Source organism: Falco rusticolus, chromosome Z (assembly GCF_015220075.1).
Source record: "Falco rusticolus isolate bFalRus1 chromosome Z, bFalRus1.pri, whole genome shotgun sequence".
Classification (NCBI taxonomy): domain Eukaryota; kingdom Metazoa; phylum Chordata; class Aves; order Falconiformes; family Falconidae; genus Falco; species Falco rusticolus.
This window is the reverse complement of record NC_051210.1, coordinates 59,033,013-59,045,300: the sequence shown is the minus strand read 5'-3', so window position 1 is coordinate 59,045,300 and position 12,288 is coordinate 59,033,013. Positions and strand designations below refer to the sequence as shown.

Genomic DNA, 12,288 nt, shown 5'->3' with positions numbered 1-12,288 from the left:
TTTTGCAGTTGCAGAGTTATAAAAAATCAGTAACACATTTGAGGTTAATTTAAATACCATGGATATTAATTGGTGAAATATATTTTCCATTCTAATGATCGTATCATTATATTTAAGTAGGATGTCTGAAGCATATTAGCAATCAATATGTATTGACATATATTGACATATTGATTTGGTACGTCATCCAAAAAAAAAAAAAAAGTGTTCTTTTCTAAAAATTTCTCATGCTTCAAAGCATTAACAGAGATTCTGACTGGATGTACTGATCCAGAATTGCTAATTGAATCCCTTACGGTACATTTAGTCAATCAAACATAGCAGAGTGAATGTATCTTGAGTTTCTGTAGACTTGGAGAACTCTTAAGACGAGATAGTTGGGAACTCAGATAATTGAGTGGATAGGGAGAGCAAGTTCACTGTATGGTATTTATTTCTGAATAAGGAATCTGTAGCACTACTACTAGTTGTAGTAATTTTTCAACTTTCTGTATTATGGAAACTGCATCAAATTCTGTGATTTTCCAGTGTGCTTTTACATCAACTGTTTTGCTGTGTGTTTGTGTTTAAACATACAAAATACTGTGAAATTTAAGTGATAAAATATTTTTATTTTTACTCCCAAATTTATTGTTTGGTTTGTAATCCTTTTTGTCTTCAGTTGTACTTTTCCTACGTTTAGCTCTATTTCTGGGACAGCTGTTGCTGGTGACAGAATTTTTTAATAATAGTTCTTTTAAAGGAATTGTAAAATGTATATTTTGTCCTTTGCAAGCATTTAGTTTCAGTGTGATGCCTTATAGATTACAAATAAACACTAATATGAGTAAAAGCTGTATTTTCAGAAATATAAGAGCATGCATACTGTATTAATATTTCTACTAAAGAAAACAGATCAGCTTTATTGACATAAGAAATAAACAGGCTTTTGGATTAAGAAGGTAGAAATCATGCAGCTAGTTCTTAACAGTGTTAATAGATTCTACAGTAAATTTGGACCTGATAATATATATATTAACCTGTGTTGAGGCGCCTGGTTGATTCTCTGTGATTTCTCTTTTCCCAGCACAAAGGATGATCATTTTAATGTTAGCATTCAACCCCCTGTTGGAGAACTGCTTTTGCCTGTTACTATGTCAGAGAAAGACTTTAAGAAGGAGCAAGGTGAGAAATATTTCAGCATCTTCAATAAATGCATGTGAAGAGGGCTGTGTGCCTTTCAGTTTCCAAGTGTGTACAGCAAGTCCTTCCAGTATAGCTATTTGTATTAGTCTTTATTATTATTCAGTCTGATAATAATGATTTAATTTAAAACTACCTCTAAAAAGATGCTCAGTGGTATTGGCAGCTTTTCAGTGTGCCTTTAAAAGCACAAAGCCCTGAAACAATCTTTGGCCTCAGAGAGTTTTGGCTTCCTGTCTTGGAAGTGTGAATGGCTTTCCTGCTAGCAGTAAAGCAGAAAGTTGGGGCCCCAGCTCAAGGAAACAAACCAGATAGACATTGATACCGTGTCTGTGTTTACTAGTCTTTATTCCAAGGCTACTTTTAAATACTATTAATATACCTGTTTCTCAGCTACTTTGAAGATTATTTTAATCTTTTTGCTTTCAAACACTTAATATAATAAAAAATACTCTTGTTGGAATACTGTTTTAGAGAGGTGACATTTTTATACACGTCTGCATTCTTCTAATGTTGCATCTTTAAAGAGTGTAGGTTTCTGATGCTAGTCCAAACACAACCTCCACAAGAGCTTTCAGTGATTTGAATATTTTATACAAAGTAATTACAGAAAATTGTACTTTGCTTTCACTGTGTGTTAAACAGAGTAGTCTGTACTTCTGTCCTTAATTTGGATATGATTCTTGGATATTTAAAAATAAAAACTATTACATTTTGGATTCATTCACATATAATAGTGTTTACTCATCTATCTCAATGTATTGGGATTTACATGTGTAAATCTCTTCACATTGAGAGGAGAATATACCCATGGGATCTTGTCTCATTGCAGTGTAAGGCTCAGAAACTCAGTATATCCGTCAAGCAGTCAAGAACACCAATGAGTAATGCTGTGTATTATTAATTATTGCTTTTGAGCATTTCTTGCTTTTGTATTTTTGAATTATTAAGAAAGTAATTTGAATATTGCCCAGATCGTTTTCAGTTAAGGTTATGGCTGCAGTGAAAAGTTAGGGGATTGTGCTTTGTTTTCTTAACCAATTGATACTTACTTGCTGTTCTTACCCTTTGCTGGCTTAAGTCTGCCTCTGCTTTGTACCTGCTCAGCAAGCCAAGGTGAGTGATTGAACAAGGTTGTGGCACATTTATTTTAAACTGTACCCTTCTAAAAACTGTAGCTAAGGTAGTGAAAGGAAGGCAGGTTACTGTGCTTCTTCCCCCTCCCCCTGTTTTTATATTTGCTTGCTTTGTGATGTTTTGATAGAATTTTTCTATGTTTTACTGTGACTGAGGGCTTTTTTTCCTCCTGACTGGCCATACAGAACCACGAGCACATAGAAGAAGTGTACTTGGAGAATAGCTGTGGTCCTCTGTGGAGTTGTTGCCAAAATTCCTTTTTCTTCTGCCATTTTACTTCTATGGTTGTTGATTATTTGTCTGAATAAATCTGGCAGCTGTTTGCTATGTTTAATAGAGCAGAAAGGCTACTCTGAATAAAGCTATTTGAAAATTTGTTTATATGAAGTATTTGTAAATCCATGAAGGTCTCTTGGCATTTCTGTATCGCTCTCTCTGTCTTCCTGAATTCATTCTTTGATGCAGGACTTGATGCTGGCAAATTTACCACAGGTTTAAAAACCTTTTCTATTGCATCTTTTTTCTTACAGATATCAGTTGTTTCAGCATATTCATGGTAATAGAGGACTCCATTCTAAATTTTACATATGTATTTATTACAAAGATCTAGGAGCAGCTAGCATTTGGGGAGAATTACTGTGTGATCTTGCTAAATGAAAAATCCAAATTACAATAATAAATGCAGAGCAATTTAGAAGTTGGTATATATTATTCTATTTTGTGTTTAACTTCAATTTGTCTGTATTCTCCAAATGAATCTTATTTATATAACCTGTTTTTCACTTGTCATGCTTTTTCTTTTTCCTTTTTTTTATACATTGTTGGTCATAAGATGTTTTGAGCCTTTTACCTGGAGATGCCTTATTTTATTTGCAACCAAAACAAATAGGTAAAAAATAGTGAATGAGTGAGGAGAATATTAGAAATGCAATATTATATTGGAGGAGAATGAGAATATGTATGGGGTTTAAGGATTTTCACATCTAAATTGCATGTGTAACCTAATAAGAATGCTAAAGAGGAAATGGCCAGTATTATACTGCTGTGTAGAAGACAATTCATTGCTACACATCTTTACTCAATTACACTCTGCTGTTTTGCATTGTCTGTTACATTTGTATATGTCCATTTTCTTCCTGATGGCATAAGGAGAGGGGAACAGACAGGTTATTGAATATTCATGGCTGTGAAGGTTATCTAGTGGCAGCAGCAGAACCTCAAAAGCTGGATTTATTCACATGCTGCGCATGATAACACTTACCCTTGCTATGCTGTCTTCCCTTCCCTTCTCTCCTGAGCTGGGGAATCCTCCGATGAGGTAATTCCCCAGAGCAGCAGCTGAGGTAGTGGTTGATGTTGTGACTGACAATTTGGAAACAGTGGATAAAAATGGTATTGCCCAACTACTCTTTACCGTTCTGGTTAAATATTTTTACAGGTCTTCAGGCCTTCAGATTTTATACCCTCTTCTACGTCACATCCCCATGAAAAATCCAGTTTCTGTAGCAGGATGTCTGCATAAGTGAGACATGTACTGTTGGGAACTCTGTATATGAATTTTTACTTGACTGCTGTTCTTAAAAATCAGTTGCAAAACTCCCCTTGCCTTAGTTCAAAATAGGATTACTCTGGTAGCTTACATACTGTGTTACCTACCAGTGTAATTTTTCCAGTTCCATTTCCTCTTATTATTAAAAATGTGTACAGTTATTTCATTGTATCAGTTAGTTAACCCAGATTAATTGCTGCGTTCTGCTCTGACTAGAGTTTTCTTAGATTCTTTTGTTTCAAGCAATATTAAAGGTGGCATGCGGTTGTTATAGCTGGATATTAATCAGAGTTTTTATGAAGGTGTTTTTAAAATAGCCAGTTCAAACTACTTTAAGTATAAAACTATTTTTCGCACTACAGACATGTTTTAAAATTATTTTGTAGATTTTTTTTTTAAAAGTGTATACCCGATTCACATTAAAAAAAAGGGGGGGGGGGGGGGACAAAAAATAAATACCTTGGTTAAGTAAACAAATTGTTTACCTAATTTTATTAAGATTTATATATCCAACTTGTCTTACTAACAAGCAGGATGCTAATTCTTTAAATGGTTGGACATTTACTATTTTCTGGCCCTTGACTACCATGAGCAATCATATTTGATGCCCCTTAATTAGAGCACCAGTTTTTTCTTTCCAGGTTCTTTTCCACCTCAGCAATCGAAACAATACATTTGCTTACCATGCTGCTCTCCTAAGTGTTCTTTTGCATGTAAATTAATCTTGATTCAGTTTACACTGTCATGCTGAGTGGTACAAATTGCCTATAACAATAAAACAGCATGAGTTAAAAATAAAGGGGGGTGAAAAGGCAGATTGAATGTGTGCCTTACTTGATAGGATGTTACTTTGCTTTATGCCAATACATTAGTCGACGATAATGAATCTTCTGTTCTGAAAAGCATGGTTTAGTTGATTTTTTTAATTTTACTTCAATGGAGCAGTACCTTGTCTTTTATAGAGCAAGTTAGACAAACCATTAATGACAAGAGTGTTAAGGTTAAATATGAAGCAATGCATTCACTTCTCTGAGTGCTATCCATCTTTCCATTTACAGGAGCTTGACAAAAGTACTGGCTTTGTACAACATTTCCTTTAATTACATGCTGCGGGAAACAGGCTTTTAACATAAACATAGTTGCATTCATTTATTCAGCATTTGCTCTTCAATAGAGCTTAATGGAGAAGGTTTAAATCCTAAATGAGTACACACATCTCTCAGCAGTGTTATGTCAGTCCCTGTGCTCTGCTTAAAAGCAGTTTTAGTCTGCATATGTAGTTTTTAAAGCTTTTGCCTAATAGTGAAGTTAAAACAATTTGAAACAGAATGTTCTATTCCCAAGATAAAGCTGATCTTTATAGAAGTTGTATGCTTGTTTTTTATTTTCTTCAAGAAAATATTCAAAAATACCCTGTTATTCGCTTATGAGCCATTCCATTTTTACTTTGATATTTCTTACTTTGTGACAGCAGCTGATGCACGTTCTAAGGCATCAAAATGTTGCATTTATTTTTTTAATTGCTCCTTTAAGAATCTTAGGGCAGTTTGCTCTGTATGTGCAGCCCTAAAATATTAGCCTTTTGAGACTTCTGTGGTTTTTTTCATTGTTCATGTTGTTGTGGATTTCATATACTTCATATTTCTGCCTAAAGTACTGTACTCTGTTGTTTGTCTGCTTTTTCAGCTTCTGAACATAGCATAAAAGTACACACACAATGTTAAGTTGTAGTTACTGTTGGGTTTTAATCAACACAACCGTCCAGCAAATCATTCTTCTAAACAGTGGATGTTGATAGAAAAGTGGTGGGTTTTGTTAAAATGTCCTTAAACAAAATTTTCTTCTTTACTTTTTTTTGTCATATGTTTGGATGTAATCTTGTCATTTCTGTTCCATTTTGTTGTGATATTAAATATATTTTAATTAAATAGTTTATTGTGACATTTTAGAGAGATGGATACTAACTGCATTTCTCAGTTTCTAATGTGATGACTTTATCTTCATGAACTAAATTAAACCAAGGACTACTATCCGAATTTCATTATTATTTTTAGCAATTGGATATGAAATCATAACTAAATGCAGGGATCTTATGATTGAAATATTAGGAGGTGTCTTTGTATATGGTCTTACTTAAGCTGGACTTTTCCAAATGAGTCTTACTTAGTATTTCATTTCTGTGTTTACATCCTTCTTTTAAGTTACGCTTTTTGTGAAAAAGCACCATCTTGGTTTTACAGTAGCATTAGTATCACACATATCATTGTTTGGTTATTAGTAATCTGTTTCTAATAACAGGGCATTGCAAGTAATAAATTACTGTAATTATGTGATTTCTTATAAAATTGTTTTCTCAATGAATGGTTTAACTTTCAATGCAAATGTGGGGTTTTTGTTTAGAAGTCTCTTATTTTGGTTTTATGCTTAGTAAGTGAGCAAACCTTAAAGTATTCATAATGAAATACTTAATGTTTCAGGGATGCTGACAGGAATGAATGAGACATCTGCTACAATAGCTGTTGCTCCGCAGAACTCTACTAGACTTGTAATAATTGAGAGGGTAGTGAAGGCAGCAAACCTGGGTGTAGTCCCTTCTGGTCAAGATAACATACACAGGTAAGATTACATGTCATTCATAGTGGAACCACCTTTTAATATGAATTTGTTAGTTAAAAATTCATCAACATTTGATAATATTAGGGAAAATTTTATTATCCACACCTTTAATGCATAAGATACTGAATTACAATGTTAACAGAATCCTAAGCAGATATGAACATATGCCTAAGTATCCTCAGATCTTTATTTGAATGTATGTAGAACAATCAGACAGCTATACTTTACTGCACATAGTTAGGGGGAGTTGGCCTTTCCTGGTTTTGTTTTAAAGGGAAAGGTAGCCTTTTAAAGCACAGTACTTTCAAGAGCTTCTGTATGGTTTGGGGGGTTTTGTTTCTGTTTCCAAAAGTAAGTGGCCTTATCCAGGTATATAATCTGTGAGAAACAGCTTGTTTTTCCCACATTAATTTTTTACCCATGTTATCCAACTAGTTAAACCTAGAACCTGATTTTTTCCTTTTTTTTTTCAGTTGGATGAAGTTCTCTGTAGATGCAGGTTGACCATTAAATAGAACATTTCCTTGTCCTTCCTATATACATGCAAGGAAAAACAGGGATAGCCAAGAAAGTCACTGGCCCTACCTAAATTCAACATGTTACTTGTAGATCAGTCCCTTTCATATGAAAGCTGTGGTACAGGATGTCAGTGGAATTGATAAGACTGCTGGTTAATGACGGCTTTTAATGTGATTGACTCAAAATATTTATTCCCATGAATCTGTATGGCTTCTTACTTGTGACTGGCACAAACAGGAAAATTGCAATGTGTGGAAAATTGAGTGGACACAAATAACAACAGCAAGATGTAATTGGAAGCTGTTAATCTGGTCTTGCAGTAAGAAAATTCATACACCTCTCCTAGCATCTACTAAAACTGTTCCAGAGTGTGAATTATCTCTTTAACCCCCTGAATTTTGCTATTTCAGTTAGAGCGAAGTATCTTCTTTTAAAGGAAAGATTTTTCTTTGTTTTCCTTTGAAATTTTGCTAACTGAGGTGACTGTTTGGAATAGTGAGAGTCGTGTTAGCCTACACAGGACTAATAACCTGATATTTTTCTTTGTTGCATTTATTCCTTCTGGCATTACGGGGCATTTGTATCGCATTGCATTAACATTAACCCAGCTGGATTTTTCTACGTATTTGATACAGTCAATGATAAAATTCTGTTTCACCATAAAAACATGGTACAGCTAGTGCAATTGCACTGAAATGATTGTCACTATTGACACCTGCTCCTCCATGAAAGAGTCCTCATTTGTTGCATCCCTGAGGGATCTATACAGTCTGCGTTTTCAACATCAATTCAAAGACTAGGTGAGAGAGTCAATCAAAAGAAGCTTAAGTGTATGCAGCATACAGGTGTTCTCCATCTTTACTCTGTCCATCACATGAGACTTAGCACATAGGAATGGATAGTTTTGTGACTGAGTCTCAAAAAGGCTCCCTAAAATAATAGCTTAGTTCTTCACTCAGCCACAGGTTTTCTGATCATAGCAAAGTTTCTAATCTGATCTTGCTTTCTCTTGCTCTTTTTTTTTTGTTTCTCCTTTTTTTTTTTTTTTTTTTTTTTTTGTGGAGGTTTTCCATAAATCAGAGTCTATGACCAACAGTAAAGAAATTGAAGATGTACATCCTTTTGGGTACACCTCTTCAGAGACAGTGGTTGAAGGCATGTTCTGGTCAGGCTGAAGTATTCAGAGTGCTTTAGCATCCTGAAATCTTCTTTTTTTTTAATTCAAAATAAGATGTATTCGGTCTGCCACAGTAGTTACAGGATAGTTTGCATTTATAACATCCATCAGACAAAAAAAAATTGTTTATAACAACTTAAATGGCCTACAGGAAATATCCAGCATTGATAAGTATTTAGAAAATACTCCTTCATTTGCTTCACCATAAGTAACTGGAATTCACAGATAATACGTTGTCAGAATTGCACCTAGTTTCTGGTGAGAACAGGAAGAGAATATTAACTAATTGATACTGTGATGAACCTGTTCATCTCTTAAATAGTGCTACGTTATCATTGAAGTAAATTCTAGATGTAGATGGATGAGTATTTGAGATAGAGATTAGATAATGAACACTTTCAAAACACTGAAACATAAATATTTTTATGGTTTTTGTATATATATAAACTGTATACATACATCTGGATAAAATCAACTCTGTCATGAGAGTAAACAAAAATGGAGTCTCTTTTTGCAAAATCTCATGGCTGCAAGAAGTGTGCCATCTTTTATTTGTGTGACACGTACACCATTTCAGGATGAGAGAGTAAACAGTCACCTTTTACCTTGACAAAGCAGTTACAGATTCAATAAAAATATGTTAAAACTGATGTTTCTTCCTTTTTCTGTAGTATTTTCATTGTGTTGTTTGTTGCAAGGGGCATTTGAGTGAAAAAAATGCATACAGGAACTTGTTTCAGCTCGTCATGCTGCTGTGAGGACTACTTGAGTTCACTTCTTGGAAGTTCTTAGTACATACCCTTTTACACAGGAAAAGTAGTGCTATTTTTAAACTGACGTTCTGCACTGTGTAGCATGAATTGTATTAATCTCTTAGTTGGTCATCCCCAACTGATTAAGCCCTATTTAATAACGGCCAATGCCAAGAAGCTTATATTGCCTGGTAATGCAATATACTCATTCAAAATTAAATTGTATATATAAGTGTAGCTAATGGACATGAACGGGTGCGTGTTTCTTGGTTTTTTTTCAGTCTAAACATATTTGTACTCATGACAAAGGTGATGTCATGGTGGTGGGACCCAATTACTGCTCCTTAAATTGATAACCCTATTTAGGATTGTATTTTTGCACCAAGTGAAAACACTCAGAGCAAATATAATGAAGATCTGAAAATAAATACTTGAAACAAATATCAACAGAATAGCATGTAGTCACCAGTGAAAAATGAAATAAATGTGAACCTGTCAAACACATTGGCTGTATATTAGTCCGTATTACAGTATAGCAACACTCATGTACATGCATTTTTTTTCTCTTTTTACCATAGGGCTACTGAATTTTGATATTTTACTTGAAATGTAGTAATTCATCTGTTAACTGACTGTAGAACAAAATGCCAGATAACAGAGTTCAATTTTAAACCCTCTTTTCTGACCTGTTTTATTTCAAGTGATAGCTGCAAAAGTTTTTAACTCAATAGCCAGTATTGCAAATAGCGTATTCATATTCATATATTTGCAAAATACATTTGCTGTACAATTTTACTTCCTTAAGTGTAGTTACCTGCTCTTCAAATGAGTTTAAACAAGCTATTAGATTACTGGGCCTTGTAAGAATGTGAGAATGCACTGTACGCAGGCTTAATAGGATTTAACTATTTCATGTGTTTGCTCTCTCTTGCTTTTGTTTTCAAGGGGAAACATTATTTCAATTTTAAAGGCTTTACTAAAAGCAATAATATGAAATAAATTTCAAAAGAGGTTGGTTTTGGTGTTTGGGGGTTTTTTTTGAGCAGGAAATATGATGTCTCCTTAAATGTAAAAACTTCAGAAAGCAACATGTATTATTTTTCTTAAAATACTATTTCACAAGATTGATTAGGGTAGTTCAGTGTTCTGAGAACTGTTGTTTGTTAAAAATATTTTGGAAAAGGAAGGGTTAGAACTGGATTGAGGAGTGCATAGATGTTGACAAAGTGATTTCAAAAAGAATTAGCTAAGGCACCAAGTTTCTGCCTTGTCATTCAGACCACATCTGTGGGCATCACTTGAATATATAAGACAAAGATGTTGAAAGAAAAGTATCTGTTCCTGCAGGGAATTAGATCAGTCTGAATAACTATGTTTAGGGACCCAGTACTTTTCAGTCAAAGTATGTCAGCTGTTTGTTGTCAGTGAGGAAAGTCTACCACAAAATTTTCATTCTTCAAGGTAAGAGCATACACATTTGAGGACATTAATTCCCTCAAAGTCAGTTGTTCTACTGACCATCACTTCAGTTCCCTGTCTCTACTTGGGCAGTAAGATTCATTGCTGTGCCGGTTTGGGCTGGGATAGTTAATTTTCTTTGTAGTAGCTAGTATGGGGCTATGTTTTAGATTTATGCTGGAAACAGTGTTGGTAATTCAGGATGTTTCTGTTATTGCTGAGCATGGCTTATACAGAGTTAGGGCCTTTTCAGCTTCTCACATCACTCCACCAGCAAGCAGGCTGGGAGTGCACAAGAAGCTGGGGGGGTGGGGGGGGTTGGGGGGGGGTACAGCCAGGACAGCTGACCCCAGCTGGCCAAAGGAGTATTCCACATTGTAGATGTCACACTCAGCATAGAAAGCTGGGGGAAGAAGGAGGAAGGGGGGAGACACTGGGAGTGATGGTGTTTGTCTTCCCGAGTAACCGTTACATGTGATGGAGCCCGGCTTTCCTGGGGATGGCTGAATACCTTCCTGCTGATGGGAAGTGGTGAATTAATTCCTTGTTTTGTTTTGCTTGCATGAGCAGCTTTTGCTTTAACTATTAAACTGTCTTTATCTCAACCCATGAGTTTTCTGACTTTTACCCTTCCAATTCTCTCCCCCATCCCACCAGGGTGGGAATGAGCAAGGTTTCATGGGGCTTAGTTGCTGGCTGGAGTTAAACCACAACAATTGTGTTACATATTAAAAAAAAAAAAAAAAATTGTAGGCTGTTCTTCCATATTTCAAAATGTGATGAGATGGAGACACTATTAAACTCAAGATCTTCAGTAATTTTCTTTTTAACCAACACAAGCCTTATTTATCCAGAAATGCTGTTCATGCTAGTGCTACTTTCAAGATGTGTTGCTTATTCCTTTCAGATGAATATTCTGAAAGTTCCTCAGGTCTTTTCTTCCTTTATTCATTTTCAGCTCCATAACCTCCTATCAGGGTAGGTAATCTTAATTTTCTTCACTTTGAATATAGCAAAAGACAACAGATGGTGATAGAATGACAAGACTAGTTGCAGACTTAACTTTAATCTTAAAAAGACTTGAATAACTTGAATACTCTTCTGATCCTCTTGAAAGTGTCAAAATATTGTCTACTATTACATAAGGCCCTCTGCATGAAGAAGAGGCATTTCAGGGCAAATTGGCTTAGGAAGAAGATAATGGAAATACATCTAGAAAGCATTTCTTCCCACTACCTGCAAAATACGTTACAAAAGCTTTTAATGTCTTGGCAGTAGCATGCTGCAGAAAGTCCGTTCAGAGCTGGGATCAAAAACTGGATTTGCTTCTTCAGGCTTTCACTTTGTCTTATGCTTGTGTGATTCCACTGATGTCAGAATATGGGATGGAGAATCAGGCCATCTTTACCTGCCTACCTCTCTGCCTTCCACTTTCTGAAGCATTTCTTAAAGGGAATGCATTGTACTCTAGTAGATTATTTCCCTCAATGACTGTGGCTCTGGAAAGTGATGCAAGGTAGAACACCTTTTCCATATCTTTCATTCTGGAAGACTTTACTTGCATGCTGCCCAACCAGTCAGTGAGATAAATGATGAACCCATCAGGGTGGATATGAAAAACAAATTTTAGTCAACCTCAACTTGTTTAATAATCCATTGGACTCTAGTCTGCTGATGCTGTTGTATTTTGGAAGAAATCCACAATTAGGAAAGAGCTGGGCTAGAAAGTGAGCATGGTGTCATACCTATCTCTGTTCTGCAGTTCATCAGGATGGCCTTTACCATTGACCAGCACTCTTGCAATACATGACAGCATTAATTTCCATACTCTAATTTGAGACAGTCAAGTCTGTAATTTCAACACCCCAATGTGGGACAACCAGAGAAAATCAAACCTC

At 35.2% G+C, this 12,288-nt stretch overlaps 1 protein-coding gene across 5 annotated transcripts in view; it reads left to right on the top strand.

Annotated features, from left to right (window-relative positions):
• The window catches only part of AP3B1 (adaptor related protein complex 3 subunit beta 1), a 159,520-nt gene that overhangs the window by 140,945 nt on the left and 6,287 nt on the right, over positions 1–12,288 (top strand). For 4 of the 5 annotated variants that reach the window (XM_037373272.1, XM_037373274.1, XM_037373273.1 and 1 more), the window contains exons 25-26: positions 1,067–1,164; positions 6,346–6,484. In XM_037373272.1, coding sequence (XP_037229169.1) covers positions 1,067–1,164; positions 6,346–6,484 — 237 coding nt within the window. Of the gene's footprint in view, positions 1–1,066; positions 1,165–2,263; positions 2,299–6,345; positions 6,485–12,288 lie in introns of those variants that run through there. The other variant, XM_037373276.1, reaches the window with a different exon arrangement.